At 42.1% G+C, this 21,811-nt stretch overlaps 1 protein-coding gene across 1 annotated transcript; it reads left to right on the top strand.

The window, feature by feature from the left end:
- The first annotated feature begins 6,066 nt into the window (after nt 1-6,066).
- gpr37b (G protein-coupled receptor 37b) lies at nt 6,067-20,784 on the top strand. Its single transcript, XM_030720514.1, has 2 exons — nt 6,067-7,362; nt 19,457-20,784. The coding sequence occupies exons 1-2, from the start codon at nt 6,313-6,315 to the stop codon at nt 20,273-20,275; spliced, it is 1,869 nt and encodes a 622-aa protein (XP_030576374.1). The 5' UTR covers nt 6,067-6,312; the 3' UTR covers nt 20,276-20,784.
- Nucleotides 20,785-21,811: the final 1,027 nt, after the last annotated feature.

Genomic DNA, 21,811 nt, shown 5'->3' with positions numbered 1-21,811 from the left:
TGGTATCCAAAAGGTCAGAACGACACCTTATCATCCTAGAGGAAACCCGGTTGAACGGTTTAATAGAACATTACTCAACATGCTTGGAACACTCAAAGACGAAGACAAGAGACACTGGCGTGACTTTGTTAAGCCACTTGTGCACGCCTATAACTGCACCAAACATGAAAGCACTGGGTTTACACCCTATGAGTTAATGTTTGGAAGACAACCTAGGCTGCCAATTGACCTTGTCTTCAATGTTCCTTTAAATCGTCGTCAGCAACAATCCCACTCGCAGTATGTCAAAGCACTCAGATCCCATCTTCAGGAGAGCTACCAAATAGCTACCAAAAATGCTGCGAAAGTTGCTGAAAGGAACAAGGCCCGTTATGACAAATATGTCACTGAATCTGTCCTTGATATTGGTGATCGTGTACTTGTGAGGAATGTCCGGCTTAGAGGCAAACACAAGTTGGCTGATAAGTGGGAACCTGTGGTACATGTTGTCTTGAGTCAAAAGGGCAACTTACCTGTATACACTGTCAAGCCTGAGCATCAGGCTGGTCCCACAAGAACTCTTCACAGAGACCTTTTGTTGCCATGTGGGTTTTTACCCACCGTTCCTGTGAATGTCTCCTCAGAGCAAGAAAAGCCAAGCCGGCCAAGTACACGTCAGCACCCTATAACTGATCCTGACGAACAAGACCTGGATTACAACCTGGACGATGAGGATAACTACCTATTGTATTATCCTCCAGTTGCTCCTCTGGAAGTTTCAAAGTCCATAAAGGAATACGAAGTGGTCCTTTCTCCCAGTAATCATTCAGATTCTACTGTTGAGCAACCAACCTTTGATAATGCAACAGTCTCAGAACCTGTGACAGTTCCTGAAATTGCTCCAGATGGATGTAATGAGCAAATTATTGGATCTGATTCCGAACCGGATATGCCACTGAATCTCAAAAACTTACCTGTACCTGGAATGGAAAAAGAAATGGAAACAGACACTGGTGAAGTGGAAACTGCACCTGAAGCAGAGGAAGCAACTCAGAACCAAATGAAGGAGAACGAACCCGTGGATAATAACACAGAAGAGCATGACCCTGATACACAACCAACTGTCAGAAGGTCTTCTCGAGAAAGAACAAAGCCAAAACTCTTAACTTACCCTGAGTTGGGAAACCCTCTTATTATCATAGTTGAGTCTTTATTTCAAAGCTTAAGTGAAGCGATAACTAATTCCATTGAAGCACCTTAAATAGTCTGAACATATGCACTATGCAAAGGGACTTGCATAGATTTTAGAGGGGAGAGTGTAACCCAGGTGACAGTGTGCATGAGGTAAAAACCTGATTAAAATTTATTTTTGTTTATTATTTCATCTGGAAAAAACTGGTTTAAAAATATTAAAACCAAGCATTCAATCCATGGATGATTATTGGTTGGTTAAAAATATGTATGGTTGAAATTTTAAATAGGCAAGCTTTTATTCTGAAAGTGTCCCAGCGTGGCCCATGTGACTGGTAGTAGCCAACCGGATTCTTTTCGGTTCTGACCAAGATCGCTGCAGACACACAGACGTCGAGCTGCCGTTATTAAACAAAGGAAACTTATCTAAAAGAATATCTTTAATTTTTTGAGAAATTGTTTTGTTTTTCCACTTTATCCTGCCCTTCAGACGTGTGTACATTGCTGAATGGGACTTGGCCATTTAAGTTGGAGTGGAGAAAAGTTGAGCTAGTACTGAAGTGGGACTTCATACGCGGTGAGACGAGATGGCGAGCCACCGGACCTGATGAACTGTGAATTTGCTGATCTGTGCATGTGGAGCAACATGCTGTCTGCGGAGTGTTGACCGTTTTCATCCGAACTGGTAGGATTTATCCTTGACTGCTAACAGCAGTGGATTCAAGACTAGCGCAGAACACAGACAATAGAGGGATCAACAGCAGGACAAAAGAAAAGAGACTCTCATGTGCATCGCACCTTGTTCAGCCTTTTGCTGGATTATTTTGAGTTGTGTCTTTTGGTTCAATATTTTTATTTTAATATTGAATGACCCTGTGTGGTACTGCTGTGATATTATTGAGATTGCAAACTATTTTGTTGGTTAAACCTAACATAACATTGAGTCTGCCGAATCTGAATACAGAGCCTAATTTTTGTATTAACTTTTTAAAAAAAAAATAATAATAAAATAGATAAATAGATTTTGAAGCTAGAGAACTAAACTAGGTTTAGTGACTACTGAGTTAACTCAAACAGACAAACCAAAGGGAACTGAACAAATAACCCTAAATTTAAGTTATTTCTTTTGGTTAAGATAACAAAAAGAGGGATTATACACCAGGAAGGTGTATGCTGTTGTGTTTTCTGTTGTCAAAGTCTTTTATGGTTTTTGTTGTGTGTAAATAAATCTTGCCGGCTAATTTAAATTTATTCTCTTGGTCTGTGGTCCTTAATTGTGGTGACACTAACTCTACTCTCCATAGCCGAACCTGTCATCTGGTCCAAACCCTGTAACGACTAAGGTGTTACACACATCCATGGTGTTTGTGATCATCCTTAAGTTTGTGAATGTGTTCCGCATCTTTCACTTTTCTCACAATGCTGCAATGTGCAGTCAGTGCCTGCAGCAGGGTGAGTCCATTTACAGTACTTAGGGTACTTGAGATATAATAGGCTCATTTAATTTAGTCCTGAGAGTCTCTTGAAATATTGACTGAGCTACTCAACATCCTTAATCATAGGTCATGCTTTTGTGCATGTGTTTGTTTATGGGTGTGCAGGGCCGGCCCAAGCCTTGAAGGGGCCCTAAGCAAAAAATTTTATTTGTGCCCCCCCCCCATCATAGCACTTCATTGTCACCTGAGCCTACCCATTATTAATGCTGGAGGGTTGAAGTTGAATGTTAATTTTTTGGGATTCATTGCTGTTTCAGCCTCATGTACACAAGCCTGTTGAAAAGCAATGTATTTCAGTATGATAAACATTGTAGAACAATGTCATATCCATGGCATTGAGGAGGGTGAGACAAGTATCAATGCACGTCGTATCCAATCTAGAGGGCATAGGCTTTTTAGGAAATATGTGCTTTAGGATGTCTGACCTGCTTTTGGACATGTTGGACATCCTGTTTTCGTCCAAAAGGTGCATATATTTGCATAACTATGCAAATGCACATACTTACAGACTAGTAAATAAGCCATTTGTAATATATAAATAATAATTATGTAGCATACAGAATTGCCCTGCATCAATGGGATAATATCTAATGCAAGTGGTCAGCAATCAGGCCCAGTGCTACAAGGAGTGCTGGAAATATGTTATTACGCTGTTATACAACAAAGTGGCATGGTGGCACCCCAAGACCACAAATGAAACATAAAATCAAGGTCTACTGGTCTAGTCATGCGACCTGACCACAGTGTGAAAACAACAAAACGCTGTCACCAAAGGAGCAGTGAGTAAACCTGTCGGATTAAACCACCACAGCTCACTAATGCACAGTCATGTCTGAACATGCATGCATGAATAAAGCCAAGATGTGCCCAGCTAGCATGTCCAGTCCACAGAGCCTTGTAAACATTCAACAGCCCCGACATATGAGTGCATCAGGCAGGGATAATGACCCAAACACAGGACTCAGGAGGCAAAGTGTGAACTCAGAAATACACAACTTCATTGCTGGTTTCACATCAGGTACAAGGAAACTAAGAAAGCTCAAGTGAATCTAATAAGTCAACAACTAGGGATACATGAAACTCAGAACCAGGAAACACACTACCTGAGTGAGACAATGTGACAAAGAACAAGAGGACACAAACAATATATACATGAGATAAACGGGGAGATACGACACACCAGGGGGCACAATTGAACAAGACAAAAAAAAAAAAAAACAAAGTGAATAAAACAATACAAAGGACTGCTAAAGTAAAACAGGAAGTGGACATGGAAACAGAAACTCCAAAAGCGGGCACACTTAGGGAGTACAGCACCCACAGTAGAGGAACAAGAACAGAACATCAGAAACTAGACACAAGAGGAAGGACCACTGATGGGGGACTTAAACTACAGCACAAGCACCAGAGACCAGGATGAAATCTACTTATCAGGAGAATAAACAAAAAACAATAAAACACCAAACAGACATGGGAACAGGGGAAACCTGTGAGCTGAAACACAGGACTAAATACAAAGCGAACAACAGCCAAGTAGAGAACTCAGATAACTAAATTAACAACTTAGCATTGTACTAGTTTAGGAGACTATTCTTTTGAAGCTTTAAGGTTGAGCCATCATCATTTTGGTGTTTTGAAACCAAAAGAAAGAAAGGGTGGCTGACTGAGAAATCAAGGAAACTATACAGTAGAAACTAGCCACTACACAATAAAGCACACCCTGCTTTATCTTCTATTTTACTTTAAGTAGAACCATAATTTACAACGTGAATGTCACGCTCTATTAAATATGCTTTGAATGTAGTGACCATGAACTCACATGGAAAATGTTTACTAAGGTAAACAATCATTCCTACTCAGTGCTCTTCTGCATTGGTTTCACTTATCAGCGCCAGAGTTCTATGGCCACAAACATTTCAGATGAACTATTAAAACATTTATCTGCTGTAACCATTAATTTTAGATATTTTCTCATTATCCTTTGAAGAGCTTATCAATTAGCCTGCTTTTAGTTATTTAAACTGGTTTTTCATGACTTTTGCCTCCTTGCTGCGACATCTTTGCTTTCTTGCTGACTAGTTTTTTTCTCCATTTTCTCCCCAAATTTATGCCGCAGAAATGTCCTGTAGATCATAATTACACTGACTTTTGAGTCTCTGCTCTTTAGCGCTGTTTGGTCACAATAGTGGTTTGAGTACTTAACTCAAAATGAAGAAATTGCAAGACGGAGAAGATTGGCATATAAGCCCAGTCGAGTCAAAGTTGAATTCGAGTGCATTAACACAGCAAGCGGTCTCCAGAAAGGTTCCGTTAATTAACACTGCAATGCGTGGAGGAAATGTTTCCTCTCTTTTATGCCAGTTCTTACAATGTCAAGTGTCTGGTGTTAAAGCCTCTGAGTCAAGCTTTAGGTCAGAGTCAAAACTCATTTTAAAGGCCTTTTGAATGATTTATGGTACAGCTGTAAACAAGTCGAAATCAATGTCTACTGTATACTGCCTACAGTGAGCCGTTCTGGGATCAGAGGAAGACTAAGTGAAGCTTGTAGCCAGTGAGGGTTGAATCTGAATGACTCGGTGCGCCAAAGTAGAGAGGGATGTATGTGGCAACGATTTAAGCTGAGAGCTGCTTTTAATGGGCAACAACTTTATATCAGTGAAATTATACAAAACATTAATCATTAATCCATATTAAGTATCATTTTTCTTTGAAAGTTGGTTTTCTTCTTGAATCAAGGATATATATTTTTACCCAGTAATTTAGTTCCTATTTGGGTCTAAACAAATTAGACTAGAGGGCATCTACTTAAATGCGCGTCGATATCACAGCGCCGCCTATGCGTAAAAAGAAAAAAAAAAGAAAAAAAAAATGGCTAATATATTTATTAGCACGTCTTGTCGGGCGTGGCAGGCTTGTCTGCCGGGGGGGCTGTAACCGTAGCCTGCTCCGGGGCCGCTGGATGCTCCATGATGGATGAAGAGTGACAGATCGGGGTTAGCCGCCAGGGGAGTGCATTTTCTTCCAGCGCACGGTCCTACTCAAGGAGAAAGCGAAGAAGGGAAGATACTAGACGCAAAGGAGGAAGGGAAGAGATACGGAGAGAGAAGACACCGATTTCTACCCCTCCTCTTTCCCTCTCTCTCTTCTCCACTCCCGTGCATCACAGCCTGATGGGCTTTGCCCGGACTGCACCGCATTGACGCTGCTGCTGCCGACCCAACCCAGTGAATTTACAACATACACACTCACAGAGGATCTTTTTTTTTTTTTTTTTTTTTTTTCTCTGCTGGAAACGGGATGTTGTGCTGATTTGTGCGTGTATATGCAACAATTCCCTTTCTGGATCCGGACACTGATTCGCTGTCCTACTAATGCCAAGACTTTGAAAACGGGGAAGAGGCGGCGATTTGTAGATTATTGTAGCTGCAGTGCAAATAGCGCACAAGACGGCACTGAGATACTTGCAAGTTTGCAGAGCTCGCGTTGCGAATGCAGCTGTTATAAAAATAAGAAACCCTTTGCCATTTATTGTGAGGTTTCCAACATGGGTGTAGACTAAAAAGAAGAGTATCCCACGAGCTGGCACAGAGGTGTGATGATCATGCACTCCTGAAGATCAAAACTGCGCTCAGTAATTTCCTGGATCATGCAGATTCTGCAGCCTAGGACGTTATTCGTGTTATTGGCCCATATACATGTATTATTATCTCTGCGAAATGGAGGAGTTCGGATTAAAGAGGACAGCAACAGCAGCGCGTACTCTGGCAAGACTTTCCAGGGTTCGCTCCGGGAGAGTCGTCAAAACAAAGCCCGGGACCGTGCGCTCTTGCCGGAGTACGCCACAGGTGCGTCTTCGGCAGAGCAGCGGGCACTTATCAGAGAGACCCTTAACTCCACTCACCCCTGGAAGAGGGTAATAGCAGAAGAAATCAGGCGAAATGGACACAGCAAACGCGACTACAATAGGACTCTGACACCCGTGGAGGATCCCAACGCCGTCTCACATTGGGACTCGACGCGCCACCATAATAGGAGGATAAAGTTGAATGGCGGTTTTAGTAGTACGGGGACGCCAGCAGGTGGACACTACAATGCGGCTAAGCCCTCTTCAATGGGTTGGGGAGAGGGAGGAGGGGGACCCGAGGAGGGCGACAGGCACAAGAGAGGCACAAAAGACGAACAGAAGAAAGCGTGGAAGAGGGGGAGAAACCGGCTGAACAAAAGCTCTGTGGTTTTGGCTCAGCCTCACGAGTCACCGTGGGAACCTATCCCCAAACCGGTGGCCCTCACCTCCACCGACCTGCCCTTTGACCTCTTTACCAGGAGGAGTGAGTTTTTTACTTTCAGAGAGGAGAACCCATGGGACGCTACGCCGATCACCCCTCCCAGCTCGCAGGATTTCGGGGAAGAGATCAAGAACCCCTTTTACCCAGTGACAAGTGAGACTTACGGCGCTTACGCGATCACGTGCGTCTCCGGGGTAATATTTTTGGTGGGCATAGCAGGTAACATTGCCATCCTGTGCATCGTGTGCCAGAACTACTACATGAAGAGCATTTCCAACTCTTTGCTGGCAAATTTAGCTGTGTGGGATTTTGTGCTCATCTTCTTCTGTCTGCCTATGGTGGTTTTCCATGAACTGACGAAGTCCTGGCTGCTGGGAGAATTTACCTGTAAAGTGGTGCCCTACGTGGAGGTAATTCTGTTCTGCCCGTCTTTTATTCGTGTCATTTTTCTACTTGATGTGTCTCACAGGCAAGTTCATATCATAGTGGAGATGTTTTGAATCAGTACCCGCAGTGATAGCAGATTGTAAGGGCTCAGCCAGTGTCGTTTACGTTTCATGTTTTTCGTTGCCTGCCTATATGGAGACTTAATTTAAGAGTTAGGTTTCACTTTGAAAGCCCTGACAGTACATCGAGTCACGGGATGGCACCTCAGCCAATAGCAAGGCAATCTGTTTGGCACTTGAGCACCTGCTGCAACTGGGGAGGAGTCTCACTTAGTCCTCAAGGCATCAAACACACACAGGTACACAACAGCATGTCTGACAGCAACGCACTATCTCCCATTTACTTTGGTTTATATATTGGAAACTTTCATCATACATACAACCGATGAAAGCATTGCAGAAAAAAAACTGTATTTGCACAAACACTCACTCAGTCTCTTTCCTTTCCTTTTCTCTCCCCTCCCCTCCGCACGCACCAGCATTCATGGGCAGTGGGACTGTGCTGATACCTTTCCTTTGTGCTCTTACTACAATTACACAAGTCTCAAATTCACCCACAAGCTGGATGTCTTTTGGGTAAAACAAGGGATTCCAGCTCAGGCTCAGCTTAAGCTTGCTCTGAAAAGCTATTGTCATGACCTGCCTTAAGTGAAGATAAAGAGAGGAGGCTAAATTTGCATTTAAAGATGCTTGATTTGAAAGCAAAGAACTTATGGGCATCATGTGTGATTTGTGACTGCATCAGAAATATGCTGTTTGGAGACAAAGGTAGAAAGAAAGATAAGAGTGGATGTCAGGAGAGTCAGAGTCCTCGAGCTTGTATAACCAGGCAGCAAGCCAGAGGAGGTGATCAGAATTTAACTTCAACTCCTCCCTCCAGATGCTACAGAGCCCGCAAACAGGAAGATCTGTTATCTAATGATATGATACTACCCATACAGCAAAAAACCTGTTGAAAAAATGCTGAAGAAGTCTAAACACCACTCATATTTGGTTGAAAGGCCATGTTCAAGTGTAAAATTGACTTCTAAATCCCAGACCAGTCAGTGCTTTTTCCTCATTTGAACCCACAAGTCAGCTTATGATCACCTGTAACATACAATATGTTCACTGGCTATTATTTGTTTGGTGTGATGAAACTTATAATTCACACTTTACTAGAGCCTGACTGATATGGGATTTTTAAGACCGATAGTGATATTTAGCAATTTGAAAGAAAAAAATACCAGAATATTGGATTTTTAGACACACAAACGTAAGCAGGCTTCCTTAAATTTTGTTATGTGTCGTTATTTATGAGTCCTTAACAAGATAATATGATAATGGAGTTTTAAAAAAACCCAGGGACTCTGCAAATTCACCTTGGTGGAAATACTATGTAACATCTGCACTCATAACATAACATGGTCGAAGGGTGTTTCTCTCATCTCTTATTTACTTTTTTAGTGTTCATTTATTGGCCATTGTAAATGTCGATATCAATATATCAGCAAAAGGCTAATATCGGTCGATATATCGGTTGGGCACTATACTTTACTGCACTTACATTTTTTGCAGCAGCTTATTACCAATAAGTAAAGATTATATTTTGCCTTGCACTGTATGGTATTTAATAATGTTCTCTTATTTCGTATCACTCTGCTGTGCAGGGTTTTGGAAACACCTTGTGACTGCATCTGTTTTAATTACTGGGGGATCCAAGAGAAACTGGCACCCTCCCTGTGTTATTTCATATGAGATACCCAAAGACCACAGGATAATATTTAATAACCTGAGTAACATAGGTCCAGAGCACAGACCAAATGGCTATTTTTAAACATAGAATTCTGTTCTCGTTAAGTAGCCGTACGCACTTGTCTCCATGTGTTTATTGCTTCATTTCGAGATGCATTTTAACATACATATCTGTCAAGACATGTGCACAGGGTCCTGTCTGTGTTCAGTGTGTGTATCTGTGCATGCGTGTATCAAACAGGCTGTGAGTAATGCAGCCCAGGGCTCGATCTTTCCCTGTGGAGCATTCAGTGAAACACACACACACTCACCCTATGGAGTGACTTCTTTCTTCACTTAACCCAAATTGAGTCACAGGGGATATTATCATCTGAATTAAGGACAAATGCTCAGCCACACTTAGCCTGCATAAATGCACAATGCAGACACACATGGAACCCAATTCAGGTACGGTATGTATTCAAATCAGAAGATTCTATAGATAATGTATGAGTGTCTGCTCAAAGAGAGGAGCCTCCCGTGGAGCTGCTTTAAGTAAATCTTGTTTTATTCAGTGCTTATTCGAGTGTGTAATTTCCAAACCTCAATGAGAAAGCAATTTTGGTGTGTGATGTGAGCAAACACGGTGGCAAATGTTCCACAGAATAAAAATGTGAGCGAGTCTGCCAGCCCACATCATTTCAAATACACTCCCTTTTCACAGTGCGTACAACCCCTCTTGGCAGTAAGGGGCAGAGCCAAAAAAGGGCAAAACTAATGGACAGTAATTGGGTCTTTGCACCTGGCAGTTTATTAGAATAAAACCTAAAACTAGGCTAATATAACAAATACATGGAACAGTAAGCACTGAATGAGCCAGAAGGTTGATTTAAAACTTTGCTGCTGTAACAATGATTTCAATTTTTTTTTTATCTCGTTAAAAATGTGCAACATCTCTGTGACTTACATGAGTACATTTGTATGTATATGAAAAAAAACTGTGCAGTTATGCATTATGCACTGCACACATGTGCAACAGCCCAATGATTACTCCTGTTAATAGAGACAGCTAATTGACAATCATCATGATGGAATATATATCTCCCTAAAGATGCATCATGATTAATGTTACACTGGTGATCCCAGCATCAGTGCAGCCACATAGCATGTGCTCAGAGCCATGAGGGTCTGCACTGGTTGTATGTGCTATGTACAACTTTGGTGTTATTATACTTTTATTTACTGCATACATTTCTAAGTGTTATTTATTTGCGACAGCAGTAACAGGACTGAAGCTCACATCTTACAAAAAAAAAAAAACTAGGAATCTCTGACGGTCCTTCCGTTTATCGCTTGTCTCTGCAGCCATTCATCCAACCTGTTTCACACTTGGCTGGTGCGTTCCCAGAGGTTCTCATATTTTGGCTAAAAGTGATTCTCTGTTAAAAAAGAAATAAATAAATCTGTAAAGTGCAGCTAGAAAAAAACAACCTGGATTACACACTCCAAAAACAGGCACTAGACATCAGAAATTTCAAAACTTTTGGGATACATAAAGTATATTTCAGCTTATATTGTACACTGAAGTTCCCTCTTTCTTATTCTAAGCTGAGAACATACAAATCTGTGTGGCCAATATCATCCTTTAGTTCATGCCTCGTGCATTTGTTTGCTGTAGTCAGGGCTTTAGCAGGCAGAGAGAGTGCAATAGACTGTTGAAGCTAAGCAGGAAAAAGGCTGGGGGGAAGTGAGAGTGCAATAGACTGGTAGAAAGAAAGCACGAGAATGAGGAGAGAGTGAACAGGCTGCATGGACCCACCGAGGGCCACAGAAACTGGTGATAATGCCAGGACATACATCAGCTTGACGTATACTAGGCTCACACCTTCAGGTAACTGAATCAGAATTTGGCTTGCTCTGTGTGTCTGCTGCTTAAAGTCAAGGAGTAAAAGACAGTTTCTCAGAATCACGAGAGCTCACATTTTCCAAAATGAACCAATGAACCCAAAGATATTTACCTTCATGGGCAGCTCGCTAGAGATCTACCAGAGATCTTCTGTCAATAAAGACAATTAAAATAGTCTCGTATATTATACTTAATACAGTCACACATGTTCAACCCTATGTCTGTTTAATATTTAGGGAACTATCAAGCCTGTAGACACCCACACACCCACACACACACTGACAAAGTCAGTAGGGTGTGGTGATCCTCCATATGGGTGGGATGGCCTTCTCTCTACTGATCACTGCCCGCGGCTGTTCCCCCCCCCCTTTCCTCTCGCCGCATCAGCTATCTGTGATTAGAAACAAGCCTCAAGGGGGGACACACTCACACACCCACACACACACTTACAGACAGTATGAATATTACATTAATATAAACTGAACGCACACGTACAGAACGTGTTGAAACTGACAGACACAAATGAAGAACACAAACACACACTAGATCTCGCCCCCTCTGCATTCTCAGCCTGTCAGGCACGTGAGTAATTGTTAATTGGAGTATACGTATTTGAATTATTCAGAGTATGTAATTAACAGCTCTTCATTATGCATGATGGTGAGTCCATTCAGTCAGCTCTTTGTCCATGGATGAGTAGATTTTGTTTTTTGTATGTTGAGACAAGTTCAAATAACAGCATGGAGCAAAGATCGGGGTTGCTGTTGGATGCAGTTACCCACGTTGGTAATTACTCATGTAAATGGGTGATTATCATCATGAATTATGTGGAGCGAAAAAGAGCGGCATATCGGCGTTACATCAACATAGACTAGGTCAGCATGTAGACATAGAAGAGAATAGAAGATGAAAGCTGTTGGGTTTTGTATTTCTCTCAATGTAACACTTCCAGGCAGGAATCAGTGACCTGGAATAGGACTTTTCCAGCAGCCACTGTACAAGAGCAGAATAATTTTTTTTATTTTTTTTGCATCCAGGGGAAATCTGCCACAGGTCAGGATCTAATTTAATGGAAGAGAAATTTATTGTCTGGAAGAAACAGCCACTAAAAGACAGAAAGCAGTGAAGCACTGTTGCTATTAACTTAATTAAGGAAAATAAAGCAGCCCTTATAGTAACCATTTGTTACTGGTTCTTTGTGCATGTGCAATGCACAATGTAGGATCAATCTTCTCATATTACTGTGAAAAAAACAAGAATCATTTGTGAACATTTCAAACAATATCTTTAAATGTCTTTCTTTCATTCTGTGTCATATATATTAGTTATGAAGCTTTCAAACACATGTTCAGTCATCACAAGAGCAAAATGAGGAGGGCTTTGGAAACATAAGTGGACCGTGTGCTGTAGAGGAGGCACTACTTTTTTGTTAAATAAACCATTGTAACTATGGTTTATACAAGGCAGAGGAGGATGGGCCCCCGTCCTCCTTAGTGCGGGGCCTCTTACTGTACGTCAAATTAATGCCCTTTTTCCTAATGCGTTATTAGTCAAAACATGTACAAAGGAGAGTTGTTCCTATAACAACCAGTAATGAAACTGCAATATTTCAGTGATAATCTCTGATTCTCTACCACTCTATTTTACATGAGTGAAATAAACAGATTACCATATTAGAAAAAAACATAACATGCAAATTGCTCACCGCTGTTAAAAGGATCACTTAAACACATTTTATTTAGCCTTTTTTTTACAGACTAAAAAATAATTCCCTTTGTTTATGTGTCCTTTTTGAGAAGTGAGATCAAGAAGTGACTAGGTACTTGTCTCTGCCAACACAATAGGTGTAATAGTCGGGACTTTACCTTACAGTATAAAGTGCCTTGAGGCAACTGTTGTGATTTGGCACTATATAAATAAAACTGAATTGAATTGAATAGTTAGCTTCTTTTTTTATTTTTAGCAGCCCTCCACCATGGCCAGCTGACTCCTACAACAGCAGAATGGCATGAAAGATGTTTGAATTTCTGTTGATATGACGTCAGTTAGCCCTAATAGAGAATAAGCAGATCTGTGGCTTTTAGCTAGACTATATGGAGAAAAGTACTGGGCTACCTACACATGACATCTACAGGAGCTGCTCAGCCAAGGAAACCCATACCATGAATCTACTGGTGCACAGTTTTTGTGCTGATGTTAATGCCAGAGGAAGTTTGGAACTCTCCAGTAACTGAATCAGTAGAAAGTTGGAGACTTTTATGCACTACATGCCTTATCGCTCTGCGACCTCAGTCTTTAACTTTATTCAATTCAATTTTATTTATATAGCGCCAAAATCACAACAAACAGTCGCCTCAAGGTGCTTTGTATTGAAGGTAAAGACCCTACAATAATACACAGAAAACCCAACAGTCAAAATGACCCCCTATGAGCAAGCACTTGGTGACAGTGGGAAGGAAAAACTCCCTTTTAACAGGAATAAACCTCCAGCAGAACCAGGCTCAGGGAGGGGCAGTCATCTGCCGCAACCGGTTGGGGCTGAGGGGAGAGACAGGACAAAAGGCATCAGACTCAAGACCACTGGCTCAGGACCCTGGCACAGGTGGAGTGGGACCCACTGACTCGCGACAGTCAGCAGACAGGATTCTCGGGATTCTCTGGGGACGAAGGAGGAGCTGGGTCGCACAGGGGTCACAGTCCCCTCAGATTACTGGTACTGCTCCACCGTCTCCACCGATGATTGGGCAGCTCAACAGGGCTCATCAATCTGCTCAGAGACAAAACACTCTCATTTACTATTGTAATCCACAGAAAACACAGTCTAGTAATTGGCCAGCTCAGAAACACCATACACACCTTTATTATACACTGCAGGAAACTTAACACTCTTTGACTCAGTAACAGAACCAAAAAATAAATAAATAAAAATAGATCAGTCAGCAGACACAAGTTGGGAAGAAGTCTCAGGCAGCGGTGTGGAGCGCCAATGGCAGGAGACCTGCTTCCTCCTGGAAGAGGGTGCAGAGGATGCAGAGATGGTAAACTTTTCATCCTCAGCCACATCTCTGCCAAAAATGAGAGTGGTGAGGAGCAGACTTGGACACCAGACAGCTGGACCTCCAATGAGCAGAATGGAATCTGGCGGAGGTAAGCCCAACAGCAGGGAAACTGTCTCATCTGATGAAATAGTCTTTATGCTGGGAATCATATCTTCAGCGCTATGAGCCTTGCTTCCTCCCCTTAGAAGATTGGGAAGCTGGCGGGGAGCTGACTGGCTGCAAGACTGGTGAGTGGGTGGCTGATGAAAAACTGAGACAACCCATTCTAATAACAGACACCTCGGTTGGAGGAGAGGCATTAATACTGGTTTGATGCCACAGCTGCGATGTGGGGCTGGTTGACTGAGGCGTGCCTTGGGTGTTGGACTCCTGTAATGACAATTGGGATTGAAGAGAGGAAACAAAGTCCTTTAGCCATGTTGGCAATAAGTCCTTATGCTGGGGCCAGGAATGAGCCCCCTGCCCCAAACACACACACACACACACACACACACACACACACACACACACACACTTATTCATAGTCATGTCATCACTCACTTAGAAACAGAATTTCAAAAATTCTGCACAAACATGGGCATGAGCACACTCTTAGAAGGACTTGCATTCTGACCCTCAGCACTGTCTCTTTTGCACATGCACCACCTGATGGATGGTTGCTGTCAGTGGCAGGGTCTCTGGTTAGAGTTATGGTCTGCTGGAGCCTGCACTGGGTCACACGTTCCCTTGAAAAGAAAGGCAATGCAGCTGGAATAACCTTTTGTCTCCCTGGCTCATTACTACCAGACTGGTTGTGTACGTGTGTGGTTGTGTTTGCGCATTGTTGTGTTTCGACATTAGCCCATTCATCACTTGATAACACCCATTACCCTCTGACAGTGGCTATAGTCATAGTATGGCCCCAAATGCTCCAGCAGTCCTTGTTAAGAGCCAATTAATAACATGAGCCTTTGTACCACCAGCTCACAAGACCTTTAATCAGGAACTTAATGGGGCGTTATTAAAAAACAGTACCAGGGGAAAATGTCTTTCTCACCTGCTGCGCAGATGGACTGCCAGGATTTGAAAAACATGCTGTAGATGAAAGGCCTTTTCATGTTTTTCTTTCTTTTTTTTTTTCTTTGAGCTCTTGAAGTCCAAGGTTGAGAAGCAATTCATGATATAAAGTGTAAAAACTATGCTGACCTATTTTGCAAGTCATCTATCATCAGGTGGTGACAAGTGGTTTTGATATTATTTGATATTATTTGGTAGGAAGGAGTTCCAATCGCAGAACTACATGAAAGCATCGAGGAAATGTCTGGATAATTCATATTATTAGATACAGTTGTGGTCAGAAGTTTACACACACTCATGATAGGCGTGAATGTCATGGTCATTTTGGGTCATTTTGGGGTTTGAATGATTTCTTTGAAATGTTCTTTCTCCAGTGTGGAATGATTGTACAGCATACATTTTTAGTGACTTTAAAAAGCAAGAATCAGGTGCAGCCCTCCAAACATACCTCTTGTCTATATGGCCAAATAGCTCATCTGACCATAAAACATTTCTCTTGTCCGTGTGGGCTGCTGCAAATTTCAGTCGAGCTTGAAGGTGTCGATTTTGTAGCAGGGGCTTCTTTCTTGGGCTGCACCCTTTTGGTCCATGATGATGTAAAACGTGCTTCACTTCCAGCATTTTCCAGCTTATGGTTCCTGGGCTGTTCCTGAACATTGTAACTAATTTCCTCTCATCTGAGAGTGACAGCTCAGGCAAAGTGGTGACACATCTGAATACTTGCATACACTTGTACTTGCATACAGTTGTTTGAAGTGATGATCTTGGAATCTACAGTTGTTTAGAAATGGCTCCAAGAGACCTTCCTATCTTGTGTAAATCTATAATTCTCCTTCTTGGATCTTTACTAAGTTCCTTGGACCTTCCTATTCTTCTCAGGGTTGGTCCAGCTAATGAGGGCTGCCAAACATATCTTTTTTTTTTGCTGACAAAGAGAAACTACCAGTTGTAGTCAATCATGCCGTGGTCTTGTCGAGTTAAAAGACATTTATGAAGCTTCAGCACCGCTTATTAAAAGGTTTAAGTTGATGCATGTATATATTTGAATCTGTGTGGGAAATTCAAACTTATGCATACAATTCTTGTTTTTTAAAGTCCTTAAAGGTGTTTGCTGTACATTCATTCCACCCTGGAAAAAGAACAGCTCAAAGAAATCATTAAAAGCCCAAAAGCACCATGGCATTCATGCCTGTGATGAGTGTATGTAAACCTCTGACCACAACTGTATCTAACATGTGAATCAGTATGATTGTTGGTAGAATGAAGGTGAGTCCTGACCTGTACCTGTACTTTCATTTCTTTCCCATCGTTACGCTAAACTAAGCTAAGATTAACTAAGCTAACTTCTTACTAGCTTTAGCCTTTTGTTAAATGAACACATTCTTATCTCACTTTCAGAAAGAAAATAACTATATTTCCAAAAATCTCAAACTATTCCTTTAGAGGGAGGTATAAAATCAACCGATGTATACATATATTATTTACTTGGGGTTTTTCAGATCAGTGCATTACTGTCTTGAATAATTTGTAAGATTTCTCACCCTGAAGCTAACAGACCTGTTGTCTTGCCTGCAGGTAAACTGAACATGACAGGGTCAAGGCTGCTGGTTGGAATAAATGCCACATTAACATTGTTAATCATTCTGAGGATGTCATGGCTTATTTCTCTCTTCCTGTCACTCAGTGAGTTAGACTCACTGACGTGTTCCTCTGCTATTGTTCAGCTCTCGCGCTCTAATTTCTCTGTTTTTTCCTTTCATTCTTTGACTCCCTCTTTACTTTCCATTCTTCTGCTTCTGTTTCTCATTCTCTCATTTGCATATCCCCCTTCCACAAACACACTGACAGCTTCATCCCCCCACCAGCCTTGACTCTTGGACTCTCTCTCTCATCTCCCCTCCAGTACAAAGCTATGCTTGTTCATCTTGCCCTTGCTCTCCGCCCTGACACGCTGATCAAAGCTTGGTTGCCTTTAAAGCCAATTTCAGGCCTGTTGTTCTATTCATGAAAAATTCAGCATTTCCAACCACCTGTTCTTGTGTACTGGAAGGATATTTGTGTGTGTCAGAAGTAGGTCAAACACAGAGACTAATATGATGCTTCATAATAATAAAGGTAGAAAAAAAGATGGAGAAAAACACCTTGGTTTTTTTATGGCATGCGGAGACATAACAAATGGTTTAAACAGTAGGCTGGTGGGCTCGAGGCCAGAGTTGTGTCTGAGATGACCACATTAGAAATATATCTTCGCACTGACTTCTAAAACTGAGCATTTAGATGAGTCTGAAGTAAGTTTTTTGGCCTCTGGCCATGTTTAATATGGACATCCACCCCTGTAACCAGTATATGACACAAAGGAAGAAGAAGGAAAAATATGGTGCCTATAACATATTTAAATGCCAAATAATGGAATCAGAAATGATAAATGCAAACAAATATGATTTGAGTGCAACACCTTCTTTGTTATGCATCAAAACACCATGCTTTATGTCTAACATGCAGCCCTGTATAGTGTGTATGCTCAAGAGTGCAGTGGGGCAATAGCAGAAAGCAATTTCAGTAATGGTATCCACAGTGGTGCATGGATCAAGTGAGCAGAGTCACTCTGTGTCTGTTGCAGCAACATTTGGAGGGTGCGCTTTCTTTTTGTTTGCATTTTGTTCATGCTGGAGATGAGCAGCATGGGGCTGTCAAATCCTGCTTAAATTTCAGTGCCATAACAGCTCCAGACTGACCCTCATCTCTATTACAAGACACACACAGAGGCATGGTATAAAAACTTGCAGGACTAAGTGTAAGATGACATCTGCCAAGTGCACTCAAAATTTGACACTCAAACCAACTAATGGATTCATCTGTCCCAAGTTGCTCTGAAAAGAACATGTCTTTTACTAAATCCTAAATGCATTTAGACATGGGTCGACAGTTGCAAGATTTTGATATAACAGGTAATAAACCCTCCAGGTCCCAGATGCAGTCGCACTCATCACAGTTGCTGTTCAGATTGTAACTGTGACCTTTTATGAGCCTGATTAAGCCCTGCATGCATGTCAGGGTCAGCATGTGTGTTTCTGTTTGAACATCTATATCTGTCCAGGAAGTATGTGTTCAGAGCATTAGAGCCATGGCTCACTGGGGCCATCTGGGAAGCTGGCTGTTGTAATTAAATTTGATATGAAGGGAGGAATGGATGCAGTGGTGTATAAGGAAGGACAGAGGGTGAGGAGAGTAGGGGTAAGCTAGGGGGAGAAGGCAAGTAGGGTGAGAGGATGAAGGGGGATCAGTGGATGTTTAGGCAGATTTGGTGGTGGAAGGAACTGCACATGCTCACACACACACACACACACGCATACACACTCCAGCTGCAGAGGACTATTACCAGGGTGCACACTGTGCCAAAATGATGGCTAATCCAGCAGATGCTTTCAGGTGCCAGGGAAATTCGACAATTTGACAGTTCTCATATCTAAAATGCAGAGGCAGCACCAGGTGATTAGCTGTTACATGCAGGTTTTGAATGAGAAATGAATAGGAAAACACAATGTTTAGGAAGTTTGCTAATTAGATTGTCATTGAACAGTAGGTGCGAAGATTTGTTTGAATGAGTGACTCCACTCATGGCAGCTTTTAATTCTCCCTTTCTATGTATGTGTGGTGTCTGTCAACTTTCAGTTCTCTCTCTCTCTCTCTCTCTCTCTCTCTCTCTCTCTCTCTCACACACACACTCACTCACTCACTCACACACACACACACACACACACTACAGTGTTAATCACACCTTAAAGCCTTCCACTGCGCCTCTGTTGCCCCACTGCATGTAATTGCACCACTGTCAGGTGTACCTAAAGGCCAATACCATTACACTCTGTCCTGCTGTTTGTTTATTGGTGGTGGCTGATTTTTTTTTCTGCTGGTGGAAGTTGATGTTTTTATGTGTGATGCAAAAAAATGTATTTGTTTACTTTACACACAGCCCTTCTTCATGATTCTGAAATATCATTTCTCTATTTGAGATAATTTAGTATCTTGTCTTTGTTATTCTTGATAGCCTGAGAGCCGTGACTATAACTTTGCAGAGTGTCACAGCCGTATCAGAATTGAAAACAGATAAGCCCATCCGCCTATTGAAATGACTTTAGATAATCACTTGTGTAAGGCCACTGTTAGCTCAAGCTCTTTTCTAATTTCCTCCTCATGCATTCTGTGCTGATGCACAGTTTCAAGATATGAGCAATGCTCTTGAGGCAACATATTTCAGTCAAGTAAGGCCTTATGTTAATTTCTGAATGATGTTTTAAGGACTTCTCTTTGTGTGTTTGCTCAGGTGGCTTCCCTGGGTGTGACCACATTCACCCTGTGCGCTCTGTGCATCGACCGCTTCCGTGCGGCTACCAATGTCCAGATGTATTATGAGATGATAGAGAACTGCACATCTACTACTGCCAAACTAGCTGTCATCTGGATTGGCGCCCTCCTCTTGGCACTCCCAGAGCTCCTTATTCGACAGCTTGTCACAGAGGACACGGGAATCCCAGATGAGCCTCCCGTTGAACGCTGCATTATCAGGATATCCACTTCACTGCCTGACATGCTCTATGTGCTGGGCCTGACATACGAGGGTGCTCGGCTGTGGTGGTGCTTTGGCTGCTACTTTTGTCTCCCCACTCTCTTCACAATCGGGTGCTCATTAGTGACGGCGCGCAAGATTCGGCATGCAGAACAGGCCAGCGTGCGCAGCAACAAGAAGCAGATCCGGTTAGAGAGCCAGATGAACTGCACCGTTGTCGCACTGGCAATCGTCTACGGTGCGTGCGTGGTGCCCGAGAACATCTGCAACATAGTTTCTGCCTACATGGCAGCCGGAGTTCCTGAGCATACCATGTCTGTGCTCCATCTTCTCTCCCAACTGCTGCTCTTTTGTCGGGCCGCCGTGACACCAGCGCTGCTGCTTCTTTTGTGTCGTCCACTAGGCAGGGCCTTCCTGGACTGTTGCTGTTGCTGCTGCTGCTGTAACCACGCTCCATCCTCGGCCACTGCGAGCGACGACAACGAGCACGAGTGCACTACAGAGCTGGAGCTGTCACCATTCAGCACCATCCGCAGAGAGCTGAGTAACTACACACCTGCTGGCTCCAACTGCTAAACTGACATTTGCCATCAGGGAAGGTGGTATCACTAGCCTGCAATCTGCCTGTGGCTAGTATTTCTCAGACTTGGCTAGGAGAGATTTGCCTTACCTAGTCCACTCACAACTCTAAATGGGTGCATGAAGGAAGTTGGGTGCTGTGAGTCCATTCATCCTGTTGTTAAGCATCATCAACTTTACAATATTTGTATAACAGTTTTTCCAGGACATTTAACAAAAGACAAAGCTGTCTTTTTACTCTTGCCCTGGGGTGCTTCTAAAACTTGGTCAGTACTTATTTTTAGTAGTCCTGCCTGAAACCTTTAAAACTTAAAAACCTCCCGTCCGTAGGCCTTGCTTAGATAAATATTTTGGGGCAGTTGTGATGGCCTCCTAGCCTGGTTCATCACAAGTTAAAGAAATCATCTAATTTGGAATATTTACACTGTACGGTGATTGTGCACAATATGTAAGAGCAAGTTGAATTCATGATAATAAATATTTAGCAAACATGAAAAAAAAAAAAATCCAAGGCAGAAATAATCAATGCCAGTCACCTTACAAATGCATCACTGTTCAAATTACGGAAAGTTAGCCAATTAATCATAAAGCGCACCTTGTATAGTAACTTACAGCATCTAAGCATCAGCATCTAAACATGTAGGCTCACACTGCCCATAGAAGTACAGCTAAGTTTACAAACAACATCAGCTGTCAGTGGACGCTTCATGTAATGGTTCACATATGGGAACAAGGTTTAAGGTAATTAAACTAGCACAGGGCATCTCAGCAGTAATGATAGTTTGCAAAAGGAAAACACAAGGAGGAGATTGCGCTGGAGAATCCAAATGTACACAACCGCACTTACACTGTATATTGAAAAACATCCACTTGACTCAAACGTAACTGGGCTGGTCTCAGAATACAACAAGCACGGACGTGTGTGGAATCAAAAGGTTTGGGAGTGGACTAATTGAAATCAAATTAGCAGTGAATGAGGTGGAATGGGACCGAATGAAACAGTGCAGACTGAATTGAATATGAATAGAGCGGAACTTAATGGAACGTAACACCGTGAAATATAACTGAAGGGGATGGACTCAGCACGAACTGGACTGAGATAGAAGGATCTGCACTACACTGTTGTATGATGTTAAGCCTTACACTTTGGGCTGTATATATACTGTACACTTTCTTTGGTGCTCTTATGATGAATGCGCTGTAAACAACAGATCCATAGGTTCGACTTAGAATCACAAGAAATTTAGCTGCGTACTTTGTTTCAGGTCAAAAAGACAAATTACAGTTACTTGTGACTCTTGAATAATGTAAAAGATGAAAAAAAATCAACAAAGAGTATCACTTAGCTGCTACCTTTAGTTAATACCTTTATTCAGAGTGACAGAGCTAAAAATATAGTGGCACTTTCTTTTACGGTGCAGTAATTACTGGTGTTTACAGGTAAACCCTGAAAAATCAAAATATTACTTACCTAACACTGTACAGTTCAGTAGATGCAATAATTAACTAGTGTGCACATTTTATCATTTTTTT

This window comes from Archocentrus centrarchus, chromosome 23 (assembly GCF_007364275.1).
Source record: "Archocentrus centrarchus isolate MPI-CPG fArcCen1 chromosome 23, fArcCen1, whole genome shotgun sequence".
NCBI classification, from domain to species: domain Eukaryota; kingdom Metazoa; phylum Chordata; class Actinopteri; order Cichliformes; family Cichlidae; genus Archocentrus; species Archocentrus centrarchus.
This window is presented reverse-complemented; position numbering and strand designations above follow the sequence as displayed.